Raw genomic sequence first — 23,529 nt, forward strand, 5'->3', positions numbered from 1 at the left:
GGCCCTGGGTATATCCACGGAGGTGGTTCTTGCAGGGGGGCTGCCCTGGTTAGGAATGGCAGTGACCATTCCTGGGGCCAGGAGGTTGGGCGCTTCCTTCCTGTCTGTGCCTTTGTGGAGGTGTGGTGGGTGTGGCCGGCGCAGCACCCGACAGTGTGTGTCCACCTCATGGCTTAGCCACCCCCTGCCCCAGAGGGTTCCTTGTCAGGGCCCAATGAGAGCGTGCAGGTCAGGGGGCTTTGAAGGAAAACCTCTAGGCTTCCCCCAGTGTGGGGCCTCTGCTTCCTGGTCACTTGCTCCCCTACCACCCCAAGGGGAAGATGGGAGTTTCAGGCCCTTAGGAGGCATTCGGGGGGCCTCCTGCCTTGGGGAATGCTGTTCCCCAGGCAGCCAGGCGGGGCTTTGGTTCCTCTATCTGGGAGGGCTCAGCTTGACAGGGGGCAAGGCGTATCGTGGCCAGCAGCCTGCTCTGTTTTCTGAAACCTTTGCTGACCCTGTTTGGAAAGCCTGCACAGATTTTCACCCACCTGCAGACATTGTGAGGGAGGGGGCTGAGAAGGTATTTCCTAAACCTACACTAATAAAGCCTTTTGTTTTTTAGTTTTTGACAAGTCAGTATTTTTAAACAAGGTCAGAAGTTTTCCGTTTTCCCACCATTTAATAGCAGGGTCCTGTCCTTGAAACCATGAACTCATTTCCTCTTCTGACTGACCCGTGCACTTGGATGGTCTGCAAAGCCTGGGCGTGTAGTGCAAGCTCCCAGGGGCCCTCCCCGGCTTCCTGCATGTCCTCTGCTACTCTGCAGGTTTGTCTGAATTCAACCCCCAGCCCCCTTGCCAGCCCTGCTCCTCCTCGTCCTCCAGCCTCCTGACCTGGAGTCTGATGAGGCCCCTGACCCCCCTCTCCCTGGCGCTTGCTTGCCTGGGTCTTTAGTGACCATGTTCCCTTCCCTCCGGGATGCTGTGAGGGCAGGACCCTGGCTCCAGCCTGCAGACCTCGGCCGCGATAGATCCCCCCGGGAAGGAGGAATAGGAATGGCAGATGGGATGGGACTGGGACAGGGACTGTGATGAAGTGAGGTCACACAGTTCACACCTGCTGCACCTGGTGGGGGCAGGGACTGTGACGCGGTGAGGTCACACAGTTCACACCTGCTGCACCTGCTGGGGGCAGGGACTGTGACGCGGTGAGGTCACACAGTTCACACCTGCTGCACCTGCTGGGGGCAGGGACTGTGATGCGGTGAGGTCACACAGTTCACACCTGCTGCACCTGCTGGGGGCAGGGACTGTGACGCGGTGAGGTCACACAGTTCACACCTGCTGCACCTGCTGGGGGCAGGGACTGTGACGCGGTGAGGTCACACAGTTCACACCTGCACCTGCTGGGGGCCCCCATGCCTGTCCTGGGCTGGATGAGCCCTCACCCCTGCAGGGTGTTGTAGGCTATAATGCCCTCTACATATGCCATGCACCAGATCCTTGCCAGCCTGGGAAGTGGGTTTCTGTCTACCTGTTTTATGGAGGCAATCCCTGGGGCTCAGAGGGGCCAGGTGACTGTCCCCAGGCCACACAGGGGATAGCTGGCAGAGCAGGAATCCCACCTGTTCATCCGTCTGACACTGGGACCTGTGTCCCCTCTGACTGTCTCATCCGCTTCCTCAGCCCCCTTGCTGGACACAGCTATTTTGGGGCAGACGGCACCTGTCCCACTGCCGGCCTGAGGGTGGGGTGGAGGCCCTCAGCTCCCAGCACCACCCATCCGTGGAGAAAGGCCCTGGCCCATGGGGATGGTTGCCCAAGCCGGTGGGGAGCAGTAACTGGCAGGCAGGGACACCCACCACGGGCAGGGAGACCATGTATGGACCCCCAGGCAGGAGTCAGCCTGGCAGGGTGGAGGCAGAGGCAGGGGTACGGCAGACGGGCCTTCCCTGGAGCCTCACTGGCCCAGGTGCTGGTCAGACAGCCCTGCCCATCCCCCAAGACCGCCGCGGTCCTGGAACCTTCCCTGCACAGTGCAGCCGAGCCCTCAGGGTAGCAGCGCTGGGCCGTAGCGGCAGGCGTCCAGGTTAGCAGCTTGACTGTGAGGTGGGATGAGGCCTTGGGAGACTGGGTGCACAGGTGCCCAGTGTGCAGGGCAAGGCGGGGCCTCACGCTGCTGGGCCCCAGTGGGGTCTGTGGACGCTGCCGCCAGGGCAGGCCAGAGAGAGAGCCACCTGCCCTGCCCATGAGGGGAGTGGGGAGCGCCCAGAACCCGGGGGCTGCCTCGTTCTCCCCACCTCCATACCACATTCAAGGGCATGGGACAGAGGGGTCACACTTCCACCAGACCCCTGGCTGGGAGGCCACAAAGAAGAAGGGGAGAGCCCAGAGAGCGGGGAACACGCAGCTCCCTGACTCTGGGAAACAGGCTAGATGGGGACTGCGGCCCCGGGACCTGGCTGGGGGTCGGTGACCTAAAGCATGCAGTAGGCACTCCATCAGTGCGTGTTCTCTGGCATACCGCCTGTTTCCTGGAGGCCAGAGTCGGGTCACAGCACAGGGTGTTCTGGTGAGGCCCAGGCACCAGGCTTGCCAGCGGGGCCGCAGTGATGGCATCCTGGACGCCTTCAGGGAGGAGTGCTTAGCAGGAGCACTGGCAGGTCCAGAAAAGCTGAGCTCAGCATTTAGGCCCAAACCACCGGGTGGGGGATGGGGGACTGCAGCCATGGGGTGCCTCTCCCTTTCTGGCTGTGGCCCTGGGAAACTCACAGCCTCTCAGGGGCTCAGTCAGCCCCATTGTTAAGAGGGACAATGGGGCCGGGCACAGTGGCTCATGCCTGTAATCCCAGCACTTTGGGAGGCTGAGGCAGGTGGATCACCTGAAGTCAGGAGTTCAAGACCAACCGGGCCAACGTGGCAAAACCCCATCTCTGCTAAAAATACAAAAACTAGCCAGGTGTCGTGGCACGGGCTTGTAGTCCCAGCTACTCGGAAGGCTGAGGCAGGAGAATCGCTTGAGCCCGGGAGGCAGAGGTTGCAGCACGCCACTGCACTCCAGCCTGGGTGACAGAGTAAGACTCCGTTTCAAAAAAAAAAAAAGAGATGGCACCTCCGCAGTGTGGTAGGTGCTGCTGTGTGCACAGCACCTGGGGCACAGGGATGAGTGACTGGGGCACAGGCTGGTGTGTGCCCGTGGGTGTAATGTGGGAGGGATGGCAGAGACTTGGGGCCTTGTGTGACTGAGGACAGGTGGCAACAGGTGGGAGGGAGGCAAGAGAAGGCCCCTAGGGTGGGGGCTGCCTGTGGATGAGGGGACCAGGTGCCTGTGTTGGCAACCTGGGCACAGAGGCCATTGGAGGGTGGAGTCGAGATGCCTAAGCCGGGTGCCCCTGCCCTTGCTGAACACCTAGTTGCAGACATGGCTGCAGGAGCCTGAGGGCAGAGTCCAGCCAGGAAGCCTACACCCTTGCAGGAAAGCCCCCAGGAACAGGGCAGGCAGGAGGATGGCTGCAGGGCCCTGGGAGTGGGGCGAGGCTGTGGGGCTGCCCCATGGGTGTAACTCAGCCCTGCTCCAGCTCCGTCCAGGCCTATGTCCCTCGGCAGGCGAGAGGGCCACCCAGCCTCCATTTCTTGACCTAGCATGTGGGATTTACAGCTGTGGGGTCCGTTTTTGCCATTTTTATATCCAAATCTCCACAGTCCCAAGAGTCAGTTGCATTTTAACCCAGGCCTGCAGTGGGAGAGGTGTTTCAGCAGGAGTGGCGATAGCTCTGGAACTCAGGAAGCCACCAAGAGCTCCCTGCATCTTCCTCTGGAAGGAGCCGAGGTCTTCCTGCCAGCAGGCACCTCACACAGGGGTTGATCCACACCCCAGCAGCCTGGCCAAAGCCCAGCCCTGTCACCCCTATAATGGGGGAGGGAGGGGTGAGGCCGAGGCTGCAGAAGGCATGCTCATGAGGACCAGGCCATGGGGCCCAGCACCCTCCAGCTCTCACCCAGTTCCAGGTGTAAGTGGCACTGCTGGAGGCCACCCCTCACCTGAGACCTGGCCCGGGGTCACCTCCTCCATGGACCTCTCCCTGGCTGCTCCGAGTGGAGCAGACCGTCTCACAACGTAGCTGCACGGTGACTCCTAAACCACCATGTCCTCTGCCGGGGGTCACTGGGATTGCCCCCCATCATGTGGGGTCCCTGCCACCAAGGAAGAACTAGGCCAGTGGGGAGACAGAGATGTGAGCACTGCTAAGCCCTGGGGCTGGAAACCTACCAGGGGCCCCTTCTGTCCAGACAGGGAGCTGCTGCGGTGACAGAGGCCTGTGGTGCCCCCAGCTGAGAGTGGATTCCTGTGCAGTGCCCCGGAGCTCCTAAGCAGTCACCCGGGGGCTCTGGGGACACTGCCCCAGCTCTGTGATGGGGAGCCGGAGAGTCCTGGCGTTTTTCACCTGCAGGAAAGTGGGCTCACAGGGGTGGCCTGCCCAGGACACACAGCTGTGAGCCTGGAGCCAGGTGCTTAAATCTGATAGGACAGCTGGTTTTTACTTGCTGGAGAGGTGACTTTGGAGGTGGAACTGAGTGGGTCAAAGTGGAGATGAGAGCCCCTGGCAGTGAGGACGGAGTCAGTGAGCCCCTCCCCAGGGTGTCTGGTCCCCTGAGGTCCAGAGGCCCCCGATGTGGGGCAGTCAGCACTGCCTGTGTTAGGAGCTGTGGCCTGCAGCACTTGGAGCCCAACATGCAAGGCTGGGCTGTGCGCCCTGGGCACGCTCAGGCTTCCGGGCTGGGCCCTCTGCTCCTCCGCAGTGCCCAGCTCGCCTCCGGGTAGGAGCTCCTGGCAGGCACAGGTGTCTCCCCTGGATTCCAGGCCTCACCGGCTAGCGGGAGTTGGAAGGGACCGGGGCAGTTGCAGAGGCACAGAGGTGGGGTTCAAGCAGCCTTGTCCCTGCCCTGCCACATCCTGCGTTGCAGGGACACACAGACCTGCCCCTGACGTGCCCTCCTGCTTCGGGGTCTCTGCCCATCTGGCTTCCCAGCAGGGGCTGGCAGTGCTGTGAGGACGCTGGCCGAGCTGCCCTCAGCTCCTCGGGCCACAGCCCAGCTCTGCACCGGCAGCGTTTTCAGCCATCTGCCTCGGGCCAGTGGGGGCTGGGGGGCTGTGAGGGATCAGAGAGACCCTGTCCAGGAGGCCGGAGGGAGGCCCCCCCAGCGAGCCACAGCAAGGTACCACTGGGTTGGGCCAGAGTCCAGGGCTTCAGCTCTGTCCCTCCGGTGCCGCTAGACAGCCGCAGCTCCTGTTTAAAGTGGTTCAGCCCGCTCCTGCTGCGTCTTCACTGCAGGGCTGAAGGTGGTTTTTTCTTTATGCGACCACTCTGACTCCACTGATTCACTGTGCTGTACGGGCTGTGTTTTCTGTTCCTGGTCAGAAAGCACCACTCTGGCCGCGGTTTGGGCCTTGGTCAGCAGGGCGTCCTGAGCAGCATCGCTGGACCGTCGTATCTGCGTCGCCTCCGGAACTGGCGAGGTCAGCCTGCCCTTCCCAGCCCGGAGGCGGTGGCTCAGCAGGCGAATGGTTCTCTTCAGTCAGTCACAGCCTGGGTCCAGGTGGGTGTGGGCTCCAATCCCAGAGCCGCCCTGACCAGCCCTGTGGCCTGGGCTAGTTATTGAACCTCTCCAGGTCTCAGTTTCCTCATCTGCAACATGAGAATAAGTCATTCTACGGGGTTACTGGGTAAAGCGCCAAGAGTTCAGTAAATTAATAATTCAGTTACTCCTGAGCCCAGGCTGCTGCCAGGCCCCCCTGGCCTTGCCCGGGAGCCCAGCCTCTCCTCTCGTTTGGGTCCTTGGTGTATCTCCCTGAATAGATGGATTAGGTTCAGAGGCCAAAACGGGGCAGCAGTTTTTTTATTTCCGTCCCTTTGGAAGGGAGCCCAGCATGAGCAGACCAGGCTGGTGGAAAGCCAAGGAAGCACCAGGAACCCAGGCTCTTTCTCTTCACTCTGCAAAGTGGAGCTCCTGCCTCACGGTCCAGGGGGACTGCTGGTGCTCAGCAGTCACGTCTGCTTTCCAGTCAGCAGGAGGAAAACAGGGCGGAGAAGGCTGTCTCTAAGGACGTCGTGATGGCCAGACAGTCACACGACCACACCTGGCTGCACGTCATCTCCTGGGCGTCTTCCTCCTCAGGGACTTTCTGCAGTTTTCTAGGCCTGTCTCTTGAGGGCCACGTGAGCACAGAGCCCTGTACCACCTGGACTCCTTTCCCACCCATCTGTAAGAATTCAGCTCCCCTGGGTGAGCCAAGGAGGCGCCCCCGCCCCCCATGCCGCACTTTGCTGGAGGTAGACAGGGCAGGAGCAGCGTCATGAGGCCAGCGGGCACCAGCTGGCCAGTCCTCTCCAGACCCAGGTGCCTCTGTCTGCCAGAGGGGACAGGGCAGGGAGATGGGCCTCAGCCCTGCTGCTCCCTTCCTGCCAAGGGACTGGGCTGAGGCTGGACCTCAGCTGACCCAGCTCCAAGCCCAGCCCACGCTTGAGGGGCTGGGTGGCCTTGGCCTCTCTGGTGTTGCTTCCTCATCTCTCCAGCTGGGACACGCCCAGGCTGTCAGGTCACTGGCGAGGGGCTCCCTGGGGTTGGGTCAGCCTCGCCTGTCCATCCGGGTGTCCTGCCAAAGGTCCCATCAGCTGCAGGCTCTGCCTGCCCTGCGCGGGTCCTGAGGTGAGAGGGGGCTCTCTGGAAGGGGTGTGGGCAGCGAGGACTGCCCCGTGTCCACACAGCACCTGACCACCGATGTCATGGGGCCTCTCTTCAGACCTGGGTGTGTTTGGAAGCAGATTGAGTTAATGAAAAAAAAAAACTCACTACTCTTCTGCAGACGTTACCAAGAAGGGACAGCCTTAGCCCAGCATATTCTGTGCTGCATTTGGAGAGGGGCTCCCCAGCCTGCTGCTGCCAGCTCAGAACTTGATGATCTGGGTTTTTCTGCAGGCAGAGGGGAGGGGCTGCCTGCCCTGGGGCCAAGCCAGGCCTGTGCTGCGGCACTGGGTCAGGTGCAGGCACACCCGCACAGGGTCACACCAGAGCGATGGGGAAGCCATTCCCTCTCAGGCAGTGGCTCACATGCCTGTGCCTCCTGGGATCGGGTCATCTCCTCGGGGCTGTCTCCCCACCCTCACCCTCCTGGACCTGCAGCTGCCCCCTCTCAGAGGGAATGACACCACGGACAGCCAGCCCGGCCTTGTGGCCCTGGAGAGCCACGCCTGAGGGCCCCTTCCTGCCACAGGAAAGAGGAGGCGGCCACCCGCCCCACGTGGGGTGCTCAGCGGCTTCCACCCCGCAGTGGGACTTGGAGCCAAAGTCAGACTTCCACTTTTTCTAACAAACTGAGCAGAAGCTGGACTGCTTGGTGCTGTCAGAGGCATAGGCACCAGGGGCCCCTGTGGGGTCGGCAGCAGACAGTGCTGATGAGGGTGACGGGGGCGTGTTATGCCGTGAGCTTCCAGTTTTGGCATCCTCCTAAAGGTTGTCATTTCCTTCCTGTGATGAGAACCCAGGCCTCAGGGAGGCCCGGTCGCTTTCCGGAGAGAACCATCCTGGTGCCCTGTGGTGTCCCATGGGCCTGGGGCAAGGCCAGCAGTCCGGGTAGGCTGGGGTAGCAGGCGCCGTTGCTCAGTGCTGCCAGGTGCTCACGCAGTCCTCGGAGGAATGTTCTCCCAGGTTGCCTCTCTGAATTTCTGATGCCCCTTGGAGTCCAGGTTTGGTTTTGTTTAGAGACAGAGTCTCGCTCTGTTGCCCAGGCTGGAGTGCAGTGGCAATCACAGCTCACTGCAGCCTTGAACTCCTGGGCTCAAGTGATCCTCCCACTCAGCCTGCAGGTAGCTCGGGCTGCCCGGAGGTGCGCGTCACCGTGCCTTGCCTGGAGTAGGGTTTTTAAAACTAATCATTGAGATGCGACCTTCATGGTAGTGGCCTCTGTCCTCATAGTGGAACCCCTGGTCCCTGAGAGATCCAAGCGCACCATTGGAAGAGAGGACTTTCGGGGCCCCTCAGAGTCTCCCTCACCACACCATGTCCTTGTCCTTGGGGGCTGGAATGTGACAGGCATGCTTGTGGCTTCACTGAAGCCGGCCCTCCAAGGACTCTTCCTCTGAGCCACGGAAAACCATTTTCTTCCAGTAACTGAGTCAGAAGAAATGCAACAATATTTCTTAAAAAAAAAAAAAAAAAAAAAAACAGTTCTGTCATTCTGACTCTAAACGGCAGCGTCCTCACCCCCAATTAGGGAGCTTCCCCTCTGCTGGCACTGGTAGAAAAATTGCCATTGTTTCAGGATCTGAGTTTAGAAACGTGCGGGTTCGACCCGTTTCATGGAACCCACCCCCGCACCGCCATCAGCTTCGGGCATGGGAGGGGAGGGGCACACCCTGGACAAATGCAGTGCAAGCAGGACTGGCGCGGCTGGCCCCGTGTGGTGGCCCCTTTGCACCCTGTCCCAGGCAGCAGGGAGGTTTTCGTGGTCTTCATTATTTCATGTACATCATTCCTTCTTGGGCCAAATTTCCTATTAGGTTGTTCATGTAGTGTTTAGTTACAGACAATATAGAAATAGATTAAGAAAACGTTATGGTCACATTTGGGCTTATGGGTTTTCACTGAGCTCTCACCTCCTGTCAGTTTAAACATTTTTATAGTAAAATGCTGAAAAAAATTCATTATCTCACTGCTGAGACAGCCACTGAATAGTCCATTCCTGTCTGGGTGGTGTTTTTTCTGAGCATGTGTGTATCCTACAAAACCATGACCATTGAGTGCTGTTGTCCTACACGTTGGAGGGGGATAGACCTTTGCTCGTGGAACCCCATGGTCAGCTCCAGGGCTGGTGCAGGCATTTCTCCATGTCTTCAGGTCTTGCTGGCACCCCCGCTGTGGGCTGCAGGAGCGTCCACTGTGTGCCTGCCCTCAGCCTCCACCTGCATGGCCATGACTCCCTGTGACAGCTCACACTCCAGTGCACACCCTCTGAGGCGGCCCTGCCATGTCTCAGCCCTTCCCTCCAGGGCCAGCACCTTCCTAGAGGTGGAGTTACTGCACCAGCCCCTCACCAGGCTCGAGTCTCCTGTGCCCCTCTTTCCCCCCTCCCCCCCCCCCCCGCCCAGCTCTGGACTTCCCACATGCCCTGAACCAGGTTTGAAGTCTCATTTCTGGCTGGAGTCCTGAGCTTCCGGAAGGCAGAGTCAGCAATAAGAAGATGCAGGCATGAGTTTGGGTCAGAGCAGCACTCGAAGGCAGAGGAGACAAAATGAAGCCCCCTGCAGCCATGGGCGTGAGCCACTAGAGGAGTGAGGGACAAGTACCATGGGCTGCAGGGCCTGGCCTGGTTGATACTGGCCTCACCTGCTACCTGCCTGCCCCACCCTCCTGCCTGGAAGACACTCAGAGCGCATGGGCTGTACCTGCAGGATTTCCCTGGGGTATTCTGTGTTTGAGTGGGGGCTCCCAGGCCAGGTCTAAGTTTGTCCTGTAAGAATCCAGACTCTGGACTTTAGAACTCGCCACGCCCTGACAGCAGTGTCTAGATCTCACCCGATTGTGGGACGCACTAAACCAGTGCCCAGAAAAATGTCAGAACAGCTTCAGGTCGCAGAGGGCATTAAACCAAGCATAATTAAATGCCAAAGTGCATGATGCAGGCGATCATTGTGTGTTCTGTCACAAGAAGCTGCAGTCTGTGCAGACTAGAATTATTTCATAGCGCATTTCAAGTTCTTTGACGTTTCGTGCTTCATCTTTGAAATCCATGTGAGTTTTGCACTCAGGGCCATTACTCATCCATCTTCGTTTTCCTATAGAGTGAACCTGACCCTCCTTGGTCTGGCCCTGCCTGTGTGCCTTAGCCTCACTGGCCATGCCCTCACCTCACCCGCCTCGGAGAAGCTGCCCTGTTACCCGCAGAGGGTCTCAGGGGCTGGCCCCTCCCGCCACTTGTGAGAGGGAGGGACGTCGGCCAGCGGCACAGACACAGGCGACCCCAGCTGCCCATGTGGCGCCTCGGGGATGGCCACACGTCACAGCTGCTGCCCACTGACTGGACGGTGGTAGTGAGCAGCCAGTGGTGCGGACAGGGTCTCCCCATCACCCTCGAGTGACCAGTGTGTGCCCCATTCACGAGTGAACGCTGGGAGCCCTGGTCTGTCCCAGTACATGGCATGCACAGGTGACGCTGGGAGCCCTGGTCTGCCCCAGTACATGGCATGCACAGGTGACGCTGGGAGCCCTGGTCTGCCCCAGTACATGGCATGCACAGGTGACGCTGGGAGCCCTGGTCTGTCCCAGTACATGGCATGCACAGGTGACGCTGGGAGCCCTGGTCTGTCCCAGTACATGGCATGCACAGGTGACGCTGGGAGCCCTGGTCTGCCCCAGTACATGGCATGCACAGGTGACGCTGGGAGCCCTGGTCTGCCCCAGTACATGGCATGCACAGGTGACGCTGGGAGCCCTGGTCTGCCCCAGTACATGGCATGCACAGGTGACGCTGGGAGCCCTGGTCTGCCCCAGTACATGGCATGCACAGGTGTCCACAGAGATCTGCTGTGGCGGCCAGGGTGCTGTGAGTGCCGTGCAGCCGGACCACAGCTTGGGGCTGTGCTCACAGAAGATGCCAGAGGTTTGCCACCCTGAAAGAACATCATTCGCCAGCAAAGTCACTGGGCAGGGTCCCCAGCCTCCCGCATCAGGTTGGCAGCAATGAGGGAGATCCCTTAGGAGAGAAATGGCCCTGTTTGCATCCCCAAGGCACACCTGGACGGTGAACCAACCACCAGCCGGATGCTTGGGCTGGGCAGGACCTGTGGTTCCTTCCCAGAGTGGCCACGGAGCGTTCAGACTCATTAATGCATGGTTAGTTACTAAACCTCAGGGCAACCCCCACTGCCTTGGAACCCGGCCACCCTTGAGGTGGTCCGCCTTCACTGATACCCACAGGGGCCCTCCATGCCTTTTGTGGAGCCTGTCTTGCTCACCACAGCAGCGTAGTTCTTAGGAAGAGAGGGGAGAGGAAGTGCTGAAGACGTCTGGGATTTGCTGGGCATGGAGGTAGCAGGGGGTTGCAAGCAGAGCAAAGGGTAGAGACGGGGCGGGGAGCTCTGGGGACGGAGGCTCTGGCTTGACAAGACTGGTTCACCTGGAAGGCCAGCTGGGCCTCTCAGGCTGCCTTCTAGGGTCTCACTCTTGTCTTTCTTCCTTTCTTTAAACTTTGATTCACACGAAGTGTTTGGGACATACAAAAGAACTTCATAATGTACATAGGAAATAAATGGTCACAGTGAACACCTGTACCCCCAGCTGCTCACTGGAGGCGCGAGAACATGATCGGCACTACGTAAGGCACCGTGAGCACCCAGTGCCACTCCAGCCCCACACCCCAGGGCTAGCCTCTGACTTGAATTTTTCTGTTTCAGCTCATCACTTTTTTAAAAAAACAGACTGGGCTCAGTGGCTCATGCCTGTCATCTCAGCACTCTGGGAGGCCGAGGCAGGCTAAGCACCTGAGGTCAGGAGTTCGCGACCAGCCTGGGCAACATGGCGAAATCCCATCTCTACTAAAAATACCAAAATATTAGCACACACCTGTAATCCCAGCTACTCAGGAGGCTGAGGCAGGAGAATTGCTTGAACCCAGGAGACGGAGGTTGCAGTGAGCCCAGATCACGCCACTGCACTCCAGCCTGGGCGACAGAGCGACTGTCTCAATAATAATAATTTCAACATATATATATCTATATGTAGATAGATATATAGATAGATAGATATCCCTGAATAGTGTTTTCTGGGGATTTATTTTTGAGAACTTGATAAAATACACGTTACCATCCTAATCCAGTCTCGATGTGCAGAGCCTTCTTCGTCACGTTTCCCATGGTGTTGTGAGTAGCTGCAGTTTGTTCATTTTTATTGCTGAGTGGAGTATGCCACTGTGGAGGTGAGCACGCCACCGTGGTGGGCATTTGGAGCTGTTACCAGAACGCCACCGCAGCCTCCCCCACACCTCCTGTGTACCCAGCCAGGTTTCTCTGTGATGTGCATCTGGGAGAGGACTCACTGCGTCTTAGGGTATATGTACCTTCTGCTTTCCAGTGAAGACACTTGGAGATGGCTGTTCTCACTGTCTCATTCACATCTGTAAGCAGCTGGCAGGAGGGTCGTCTTGTATTCGTGCCCACTCTTGCCGCTGTCAGGCTTTGCCTTCCCACCACTCTCCTGGTATTGCCTGTGGCTTCCTGTGCCACTGCCTTGGTAACTGACGCATGGGAGCCTCTTTCCATACGCTTTGTTGGTCAGTTTCCTCATTTTCTTTTACTTTTAATTTTTTTTTAAGTAATTCATATACGTACTTAAAAACAGATAGTTCCAATTGGCTTATGATGAAAACCAGCAGATCTGCTTTCTCTTTCCAGCCGCTCCAGAGAACCGTTTGCAGGTTTCTCAGTATACTTCTGGTGTTTACCTTCATATTTCTAAATAACGTATAGTGCCATTTCTTAATTTATTGACTTAGATATTCTTTTTTTTTTTTTTTTTTTTTGAGACAGAGTCTGGCTCTGTCGCCCAGGCTGGAGTGCAGTGGCGCGATCTCGGCTCACTGCAAGCTTCGCCTCCCGGGTTCACGCCATTCTCCTGCCTCAGCCTCCCGAGTAGCTGGGACTACAGGTGCCACCACCACGCCTGGCTAGTTTTTTGTATTTTTAGTAGAGACGGGGTTTCACCGTGTTAGCCAGGATGGTCTTGATCTCCTGACCTCGTGATCCGCCCGTCTCGGCCTCCCAAAGTGCTGGGATTACAGGCTTGAGCCACCGCGCCTGGCCGACTTAGATATTCTGTTTACTTTGTTTCGATAGATGGTGAAGCGTTCTTACACCCTCACACAGTCTGTCGTCACCCCACCCATCATCCACATACAGTTAAAGCTCACGTTTTATTAAACCAGTATTCACTGTTGCAGTAATCACTGTTTACATGATGATGCCTTCAAAACCATCATTTACCTCTGAGGCAAGTAGTATACTTCATTTTCTTTTCTATGTAGCTTTTTGTTTTTCCTGGAATTCATGATTGCCTTGTATTTTTACTTGCCTTATTTTCTATCTTCATGGATTAATTTTTTCTGAATGATTCCAGAATCTGCCACACACCTACCATTCATTTTTTTCCCACCAACTACTCAGTTGTGTCAGGCCATCTGTCCATCCCCCCCCAGCCCACCCCCTTTTTTTGAGACTCTCTGTCACCCAGGTGTGATCTCGGCCCACTGTAGTCTCCGCCTACTGCAGTCTCCGCCTACTGCATTCAAGTGATTCTCCTGCCTCAACCTCCCAAGTAGCTGGGAACACAGACATGTGCCACCACACCCAGCTAATTTTTGTGTTTTTAGTAGAGACATGGTTTTGCCACATTGGCCAGGCTAGTCTCGAACACCTGACCTCAAGTGACCCACCCACCTCGGCCTCCCAAAGTGCTGGGATTACAGGTGTGAGCCACCACGCCCGACCTTTGCCCCTTTGTACCTAGAGCTTCTGTCCCCTTGCTCGTGACAGGCCCAGTGGGATGTGTTGCTGACATCCTGGAACCGCCCCCTGGGTTGGAGCTCCCAGCTCCCAAGTTTGCTTTGTTTTGTTTTGTTTTGTTTCTTTTCCTTTTTTGCTAAATGAGATGCCTACTCCAGGATCTTCCTAAAATAAGATTCACAGAAGTAAATTTCCTAAGTCTTTGTATGTCTGAAGACGTCTCTACTGCCCACACTTGATTGATAGTTTGGCTGGGTATGAGATTGCATTGGTCATTTTCCCTCTGCCTTTTGAAGACCTTGCTCCATTAGTTTCTAACATACAGCATTGCGATGGAGAAGCATGCCCTTTATGTATTGTTTTTTCTGTTCAGATGCTTCAAGGGTTAACTTTTCAGTCATCTCTTCAGTCCCCACATTCATTTTCTCGGCACTTGGTGAGCCATTTCAGTCTCTGTGAATGATGTACTCTAATTCTGGTTATTGCTCTCACCATCTCCTCTCCTCTATTTTCTCTCTTCCCTCTTTCCGGAAGCCTTGCTGGCAGGCACTTGGAGCACTTGGATGGATAGACCCTGCTGGATAGTGGTAGGCACAAAGCCCCCTGCTTTGTGGGGTCCCAGGTGTCAGTGCAGGGAAGACTGGTCTGGGGCACAGACCCTTCCACAGGGGGTGCAGGGCAGGGATTAGATGAGCCTGGGCTCCTGCGGGCAGGGGCTGGGGACCACCTTGAGTGTGCAGATCATTTCTCAAACCTCTGAGCCATGAGCTGCCCCCTTGGCACCTCCAGAGAGCACATGTCAGAGAGCTGACTAGATCCGGGGTGGGCCATTTGGGGAGTCCTCTGCACCTCACCACACCCCGCCCTCTTCCCACTTCTGTTCGACACCTCCACCCCACATTTTGGCAGATGACAGACTGGAGAGTAAACAGCAGATGCATCTGGCAATGCATGCAGTGGAGGAAAGAGGACAGAGCAACAGGAGGTGGGACAGGGCGAGGTGGAGCTGAGGCACTGAGGCAGAGGATAGCCAGGACGTACCTGTGGCCAGCAGCGCCTGCAGTGTTCGGCAGAGGGAAGGGGACAAGGCAGAGGGGAGGGGAGGGCTCTGCGTGGAGGGCATGGGACTGGACGCCTCTGGCTTGTAGAGTGCCACCGGCTCTGGAGGGTGTGCCAGGTAGGGCTTCCATGCCGTTCAGGCAGGGGTAGGTAGGAACTAGATGGTGGCCAAGGGCAGGTCACCCTCCCTGGCTCAGCTGTCACATCTGCAGAAAGGGACAGGAACACACGCATTTGGCTACTGGCCTCACAGGCAACTTCTAGAGTCTGCGTGGCCGTTTGTCTATACCACAGGCTGTGTCTGGGGGACAGAACCAGGGGACCCAGGGCATGGCAATGTTCTGAGCAGGGAAGGTGCACAGGGAGCCGTGGGGACAGTGTAAGCCCCTGGGCCTTAGGGCGCGGGCCTCGGTCAGCTCCTCGGGGTCCCCCAGGCGCAGTGTCTGTTGCGCCATTTTGTTGCAAGATGCAGAGCCGCTGGACCGGCACTGCTAATGAGAACATGCGTGTGTTTGCACACACCTGCCTCCCTGGTGTGGGTCCCCAGCAGCTGTCCCTGCAGCGGGAGGCCTTGGTCCAGAGGGTTATTTGGGAAATGGACGCAGGAAGGACAGGTGAGGCTGACAGGCTCGGTCATTCCAGGGACCATGAGGGTTTCGGCTGGCTCAGGTGCCCCTTGCCCCCACTGTTGCCTCTGTTGGTACCTGCTGGGCCTTCTGTGCACAGAAGTCCTTGGCAAAGGAGAGAGCCAGGCCTGGGGCGGTCCAGGAGAAAGCGTCACCTCCAGTGCTCTGAGGGCCCCAGACTTAGATGGCTTTCAGATGAGTGTCTGTCTTCAGCAGCTCACCCGCCCAGCTTTTTCAGAAACCAAACAGTAAATTGCTCACGGCTTCTCTGAGTGGCTCGCACACGAAAAACCTAAGTCATTTCAATGGCTGGACCCAGAAAACCGAGCCCTCTCCTCTCCTCCTCCCTGTCTCTGGCCCCCAGCTCTGCCTCAGTTGTACCAGGGTCTCACTGTCCCCTCAAGACACTGCCCCTGCAGGCGCAGGCAGAGAGGCCTTTGTTCCCCTCAGCTGTGTCCCGTAGAGAGGATGCCGCCATCGGACACGTGATAACTGAGCCGGCTGCCACCCTAACCATGATGGTCAGTAGGTCGTGTGCCATCTGGGGCTACTAGAGCTGACGCACTATGTACACCACACGTGCCTGCTGGGTGCTCTGGGCTCTTCCTGCACTCCTGCACTGGCAACCACTTATTTTTTTGAGCTGGGTCTTAAAGGTGGAGAGGTCTGACCAAGGGGCGGTCACTCACGCTGGCATTCCAACGGAGGGCATGGCCCATGCAGGGACCGGGGGTGATGTACCTGTGTGTTCCTGCCTGCAGACCATGACAGGGCTGGGGAGGGGAGGGCCGCAGGCCACACTGGGAGGGCGGCAGGTGGATGCTCCAGCCTCTCCACAGCAGAGGCCCCAAGCTTCGCAGGGGTGAGGAGGCTGTCATTCAGAAAGGTCGCTGCCAGGGAGAAGGGACTCAGAGAAGGGAGCCTGTGGCTATGGCCCATGCTGCCCTCACCACCAGGCTCCTGCCTTCGAGTGGCCAGGGACCATCTGAACCCCCAGGGGACCTGGGTATGGGGTTGGTGTAGACCGTGTCCTGGCCCTTCCCATGGTGCCAGCTTCACCTCAGTTCCTCCGCACTCTGCTGCTGACCTGGCATTTGCGGTCATGTGCCCTAGTGGCAGCTGCTCGAGCTTGGCTGCCAAGACCCACGGTGTGGTCAGACCGTGTGCAGCTGAGGAGTGAGTTCCTCCCAGGAGGGGGAAAGCCCTCAGGGGTCCGTGTGGCCGTCACTCACAGGGTCATTGGCTGGGGCTGGGAGGGCAAGCCTCTCTGTTGGTTGACGCATCACACTGGTTTTCTGTGTTAGAAGAAACCCCTCACACTGGTCTGTCTCCATCCATTTGGTCAGGGCCCCACAGGGTGGGGAGCGGAAGTCCATGCAGCCCTACGCCTCCCGTGGACACAGGGTCAGCTGGGAAGGCATGGATGGCCTCTCTTCTGAGCAGTCAGGGCCTCGTGAGCCCGAGGCGGGAGACAGAAGCCTGCCCCGGCCGCCTCGGGCCCTTAGTCCCTGGCCCTCGGTCATTTTTGGTTCTAAAGCGTTTGTCTCACCTGCTACCTGAAGAAGGTCCCACCCTCTGGCCCTTGAGGCCCTGAGTGCCCAGGAGCTGCTGCCATCAGCACGGATGGGTGGTACCAGGCAGGCGATGGGTGCAGGGTGCTCGGGGAGGGCCAGGTGTGCCTTGGGGCGTGTGGAGTGGGAGCCTGGAGCAGGGAAGCTGAGGCCTGCTCTCGCCCCTGCTGACCACAGCTTGTCTGCCCCCTGGAGACCAGCGGTGCCTGACCCTGGGGTTGTCAGCTCAATCCTGCCGGGTCCTCCCTCCACCCCATCTGCTGGGAGCTCCTCAAGGGCAGGGTCTGGGCCTGCCAGGCCACAGAGAACACCGGGCGGATGACAGCTGCCTGTCCCTTCCTCGGCAGTCTGCATGCAGCAGTGCTGGCCTTGCTGCCTGCCCCTGGAGCCATCACTGGCCACCCTGTCTGCTTCAGAGCTGCCCCCACTGGGACTTTCTGACATATCCCCACAGGCGGGGGTGGCCTGCAGTGGCACCGCACCACTTGCCAGGCACTGTGCCTCCCTCCCCGTAGGGAGGTGTGTGGTCAGGTCAGGGCAGCTGCCAGCGGCCTGTGTTCCCTGGGGTCACCCCATGCCCCCCCATCCCCACCCCTGCCCAGGGCAGTGTGAGGGGAGGAGGAGAGCAGTGTGGGTACACTTCCATGTTGCCATCTGGGGAGTCCTGGCAGTGGGTCAGGGCCCTTCTGGAGCTGCTCCCCCGGGCAGTGAGGGGCCCTGTGGGCTCCTACGCTGCCTGCCCGGCCCTGGTGCTCCTTGACCTGAGGCCCACCCATGCCGGCACAGGCAGGAGCCAGGAGGAGGAACCGTCTAAGAATGACTGCAGCCTCCCCGGGGCTGACCCCACACACACACACTGGGCACATCCGCAGCTGCCGCCACATTTTACCCACCTGTCCAGTGTCCTGATGCCTCCAGCCCAGCGTCATCACGAGCCTGGCAAAGGCATGCTCCACGCTGGGCTCCTGCCTTGCAGGGGACGGTGGGAGGTGGAGCCGTCCTTGGGTTGTTTCTCCCTTGTGCACGCACCCGTACATACTGTGCAAAGCGCTGGCGTCTTGGGGGACAGCCCGCCAAGTAGAGTTGGAGACTGTGTAAGTCATGGCTTCCCCAGGGGTCCTGGGCTGGATGGTCCACTGGGCCCAACCACCAGGCCTTGGCAGGACCCTGGGACTGGGACTGGAGGTGACCCTCCCTGACCCCTGCCCACCCTCTGCTCCTGCTGAGTGGCTCCTTGGGTGGCACCGTGCCCAGTGCCCAGGCTGTAAACAGCTGGCAAACACTGCTGGTCTCAGGCGGCTGTGGCTCTGGGACCTCCCTGGATGAGGTATTGGCGGCTTCACCCACCAGCAGGAAAAGTCAGGTTGTCCCTCCAGAGGAGCCAGGCCAGGCACTGCAGGGCGCCGTGGTGGTCACCCTGGGTAGCCGTGGGACCGTGGCGTGCTCCTTGGCATCTCTGATACCGGGTTTTGAAACGGCTGTTGGAGAGCTAAATGCAGGCGTTGGCTGGCCTCAGAGGTGAAGCCCAGACCCCTGTAGTGGGGACTTTGACTCCGAGCAGCCCTGGTAGCACCCCTCATGCTGCCACAGCCCTCACCTCCTCTCCCCGTCTCCTTGCAGGAAGTTCTACTACATCACCCTGCTGCGAGACCCCGTGTCCCGCTACCTGAGCGAGTGGCGGCACGTGCAGAGGGGTGCCACGTGGAAGACGTCGTTGCACATGTGTGACGGGCGCACGCCCACGCCCGAGGAGCTGCCGCCCTGCTACGAGGGCACGGACTGGTCGGGCTGCACGCTGCAGGAGTTCATGGAGTGCCCGTACAACCTGGCCAACAACCGCCAGGTGCGCATGCTGGCCGACCTGAGCCTGGTGGGCTGCTACAACCTGTCCTTCATCCCCGAGGGCAAGCGGGCCCAGCTGCTGCTTGAGAGCGCCAAGAAGAACCTGCGGGGCATGGCCTTCTTCGGCCTGACCGAGTTCCAGCGCAAGACGCAGTACCTGTTCGAGCGGACGTTCAACCTCAAGTTCATCCGGCCCTTCATGCAGTACAACAGCACGCGGGCGGGCGGCGTGGAGGTGGACGAGGACACCATCCGGCGCATCGAGGAGCTCAACGACCTGGACATGCAGCTGTATGACTATGCCAAGGACCTCTTCCAGCAGCGCTACCAGTACAAGCGGCAGCTGGAGCGCAGAGAGCAGCGCCTGAGGAGCCGCGAGGAGCGCCTGCTGCACCGGGCCAAGGAGGCGCTGCCGCGGGAGGACGCGGACGAGCCGGGCCGCGTGCCCACCGAGGACTACATGAGCCACATTGAGAAGTGGTAGTGGCGGTGGTGGCCACGGGGAGGCCTCTTGGGGGGTGTGGGGGGTAAAACAGGACAGACAACAGGTCCACCCAAGACTGTCACCAGGAGAGTGTCCCACACCTGCTCCACAGAGATAGCTGTGTCCTGAAAATAAACAGAACAGGGACATAGTGGGGCTGGGCGGGGATGGGGGCTTGAGGAATCGACAGGTGCAGCCAGCGGGTCAGAGGAAAGCATGCTCGGAGGATGCCATGGGCAGGGCAGGGCCTCCAGAGCAGGGGTTGTGCCTGCTCTCCTGGCCCCCTTGGATTTATCACGAAAACTGAAGGTTTGCACAAGAGACAAGGACAGCAGAAAGTGGACCTGCCAGACCAGGAGTGTGTCCCTCACCAGCTATGCACACGGCACTCGCTCTTAGCTCCTCTGTCCAGGCTACTAGGAGTGAGACCCGCTTCTGGCAACTGCCCCGGCTCCAGGCCATCCCATAGGCCCTCCCCTTCTGGCTGCCCCCGATGACCCAAGGCCTGGGGAGCCCCCAGCTCACCCATCGGTAGCTCCCTCAACGTCAGGGCCCACCCCATCTGAGGCAGAGAAGACTCGAGTCCAGCCCCCAGGAAGCCCACTCCCCTCCCTGGCCCATGGTCCTGCTTCAAGCTTTGGGTCAGGAGGCCAAAGCTGATGTTCAGGCCCCACCCACTCCCCACAGTCCTCAGACCAAGGAGGGGTTTGGGGAGTGGGCCCAAGCGGCATTGCCGGCCTTCCGTGGGCCGACTGGCAGCCCAGGAGTGGGGAGGCTTCGGCCGGAGATGCTGCCACTTGTGCCTGAGTCCCTGGCTGGCCTTTGGAGGTGACCACCCAGGCAGACCTGGCTCAGACTGGAAGGGCTGGGGACCGAGCGCTCCCCTGCCTCTGTTCTCCTTTCTGACCCACTGGGATTTGCTAGCAGGCTGCCCAGCCTCATCACCGAGACATGTACTCAAGAGCTCAAATACCACTGCTGCCACCAGCATGGGGATTAAGTTCATCCGGCTTCCATCTGCTGGAGCGTGGGACCGTAGCCCCTGCCCAGGAGCCACACCCTCGGACCACAGTGGCTCTGGATGGCCAGGAACAGGAACTCGAGCGTTCAGATTCTCAACTAGCCTTGACAAAACAGCTGTAGGTGGCCTCCCTGACACCAGATACTCAGCCCTCCCCACCCTGGCTCTCCTTGCGTTTCCCCGCGCTGCCCACCCCCTGGCAAAAGGCTGCCAAGCTCTGTTCCCAGCAGCCCCGCAGGGTTCCCCACTGGCTGCAGTGGCCATAGTAAAAGCCATGTTGCATATCCGCTGTAAGCACGTGCCCTGTGCCCTGTCCCCACCCCTTATGCCGTAGGAGGCCAGGCTGGTGTCTCTAGGAGGGCTCCCACAGGCGCCCTGGGTCCCCCACAGGGCAGATGGGTGTGCTCAGGCCGCAGGCTGACTCCAATGCGGGGCAGTAGGCTCTGCAAGCCGCCTGGCTGGGGTTGGCAGGGGCCCGCTCTCCTGCCCCAGCTTTCACTCAGCCACTGCAGCTGCCCCACCGTGGGGTGGAGATGTGGGTCACCACGGGCTTGGGAGCAAGCGCCTTCTGCAGCACAGGAAGGCGAAGGTGTGGTCAGATGAGGTTGCTACCCCTGGAGGTCTGGCATACGGCCCCACCCTCAGGCCTCCTACACTGGCCCCATTTTACTTTGGGGTCCAAGGACAAGGCAGTCAACAGGGTAGGGTGGGCAGCGTGCTAGCGCAGGGGCGCCTCCCTGGGTGGATGCATCGCACTAAGGAAGTGAGTGCCAAGGGATGCAGTGGTGTGGTTCTTTCAAAGGGAGGTCAGGGTCGATGGGCATCTGCTCGGACACTCGACACTGGGGTGGGTGCACACCTGGGAGGAGGAGGAGCATGTTCAGGGGAGCCTGGGGTCTTGCACAAGCCACATGGGGCACCTTGGCCTCCTGGCAGGAGGTGGACACCCAGCCAGAGGCCTGGCTCAAGGTGGCCTCACCTGGCCATGGGCTTCCTGGGTGCACGGGCCCGAGCGCAGGTTGTTTTGTACATATTGGAGTATGTGTTAACTTATGCCCCGCATCCCAACTCACACGGAAGGCATGGGTCTCATTCTCCGCTGCATTTGGAAAGCAGTCTCGGGCCCGTGCCAGGCTGAGGTGTCCAGAGGTGGTGGCAGCTGGCAGTGCCCTCAGCCCCCGAGTGTCCAGCCTGGCACTTCCTGTTCAGGCCACCTGCTTTGGGTCAGCGGTTCCTTGGCCAGCAGCATCTCCTAAATTGTAAGGACTCTGTCCACCCAGGGCCCTCCCAGGGCTGCGAGAACGGAAGCAGGCAGTGGAGCTAACAGCTTAGTCACCAGGACCCCCAGGCCTGCAAACATCCCCTCCTGGAGGGGGACGCCAGGAACGGCAGAACTGCCCACGAAACAAGGCTGTGAACTTTTCGGGAACTGGAACTGTTTAACTTGAACCCAGGATCATTTAAAGCTTTATTTATTTATAGCTTCTTCTTAAAAAAAAGTGTTGAGAAGAAATGTTTTGGTTATTCATAACAAAAAAAAAAAATGAGTTGATGATGGAAAAGCAAGTCATAATCATCTAATTGTTTTTGTCTAGGTCGAGAATGAATGTTAGCCGATGAAATAAACTCTGACAAGGAGTGGTGGGCGTGCTGTGGTCTCTGCGGCATAGCTGCCCCTCCCAGTGGGGGTCTCACACCAAGTCCCAAGGGTGGGGTGCGTGGCACAGGTGCAGGGGGCTCACTGAGGACAGTCACATTAAGGCATTCTGAGGCCGGGCGTGGTGGCTCAAGCCTGTAATCCCAGCACTTTGGGAGGCCAAGACGGGTGGATCATGAGGTCAGGAGATCGAGACCATCCTGGCTAACACAGTGAAACCCCGTCTCTACTAAAAAATACAAAAAAAAAAACTAGCCAGGCGAGGTGGCGGGCGCCTGTAGTCCCAGCTACTCGGGAGGCTGAGGCAGGAGAATGGCATGAACCCGGGAGGCGGAGCTTGCAGTGAGCTGAGATCCGGCCACTGCACTCCAGCCTGGGTGACAGAGCGAGACTCCGTCTCAAAAAATAAAATAAAAAATAAGGCATTCTGAAAGAAAAAATGGGACTTTGTCATCACCATAAAGAGTAACCATTTATTCATCATCAGTGATAGTATTTGGGAAGATGACACCCAGCTGAGACGGAGGCAGGCGCCACTGAGTTACATTCTCATTAACCTCTTCCCTCCCTGTCTTTTGAAATTTTGAAAGATTTCAAATGACAAAGAGGGTGGAGGAATAGTTGATGGACACCCACATGCTCTTAGCCTAAATTCTTCACCTTCTTTTATCCTGTGCCCACACTTTCTCATACACGCACACAGGCGCATGCTTTTCTGAAATATCTGAAAGAAGATTGTGATCATCAGAATACCGCACTTCTAAATCCATCAGCTCGTGTCTCCTAAGGACATTCTGCCACAAAACTCAACCCTGTTGTCCCAGCCCCCAAATTTTCTAACAATACAGTATTTTCCAATATCCAGATCTTCCGCTTGTCCTAGAGATGTCTTTGGAGCATTTCGTAGCCCCAGGACCACACGATCCTCTGTGTGCCTCTCCTGTCTCCTTGAATGGAGGAGAGAGTTCCGGCCACCCCTTCTTTTTTCCACCTTTCTTAGGATTGACTTATTTGACTAATACGGGCCAGTTGTCTTAAAAGGTCTGCAGATGCAAGTTTCCCAGTGGTCAGATTTGGTGACACTGGGCAGGAAGGCCCTTGGGCGAGGCACCTTCCGTCAGCCCAGGTGTCTTGTGGCTCTGTTCCCTGCATGAGGGAAGTCCAGCCTCCCCGCTGGGGCCCTGGGGAAACCCAGCCATAGTGGTCACCTGCCAGCCCGTATCTGCCACCATCCCAGTGACAAAGGTCACCGTGCTGTTTCTAGGAGGGTCAAGGCTTGTACCCGCCACCATCCCAGTGACAAAGGTCACCAGGGTGTTTCTGGGAGGGTCACGGCACAAGTAGGGCAGGAGTCAGAACAAGCCAGAAGGAGGCTGGGCACAGTGGCTCATACCCAGCACTTTGGGAGGCTGAGGCAGGCAGATCACTTGAGGTCAGGAGTTCAAGACCAGCCTGGCCAACATGGTAAAACCCTGTCTCTACCAAAAACATAGAAAATCATCCAGGCGTGGTGGCACGTGCCTGTAATCTAGCTACTGGAGAGGCTGAGGCAGGAGAATCGCTTGAACCTGGGAGGCGGAGGTTGCAGTGAGCCGAGATCTTGCCACTGCACTCCAGCCTGGGCAACAGAGCGAGGCTCCATCTCCAAAAATAAATAAATAAATGAAGTCCACCTGAGCCAAAGACCCAGGAGGCTCGGGTCTGCCCCCTGCCCAGCCCTCATCCCCACTTCCTGCCC

The 23,529-nt window shown here is 58.5% G+C and overlaps 1 protein-coding gene across 1 annotated transcript in view; it reads left to right on the forward strand.

Moving 5' to 3' along the window:
- HS6ST1 (heparan sulfate 6-O-sulfotransferase 1) overlaps positions 1-21,772 on the forward strand; it is a 53,387-nt gene extending 31,615 nt beyond the window's left edge. Inside the window, exon 2 of the mRNA XM_007964571.3 lies at positions 18,408-21,772. Within this exon, the coding sequence (XP_007962762.1) occupies positions 18,408-19,113 (706 nt within the window). The 3' untranslated portion in view covers positions 19,114-21,772. The remainder of the gene's footprint in view (positions 1-18,407) is intronic.
- The last annotated feature ends 1,757 nt before the right edge of the window (positions 21,773-23,529 follow it).

The sequence above is a fragment of the Chlorocebus sabaeus genome, chromosome 10 (genome assembly GCF_047675955.1).
Source record: "Chlorocebus sabaeus isolate Y175 chromosome 10, mChlSab1.0.hap1, whole genome shotgun sequence".
NCBI classification, from domain to species: Eukaryota; Metazoa; Chordata; class Mammalia; order Primates; family Cercopithecidae; genus Chlorocebus; species Chlorocebus sabaeus.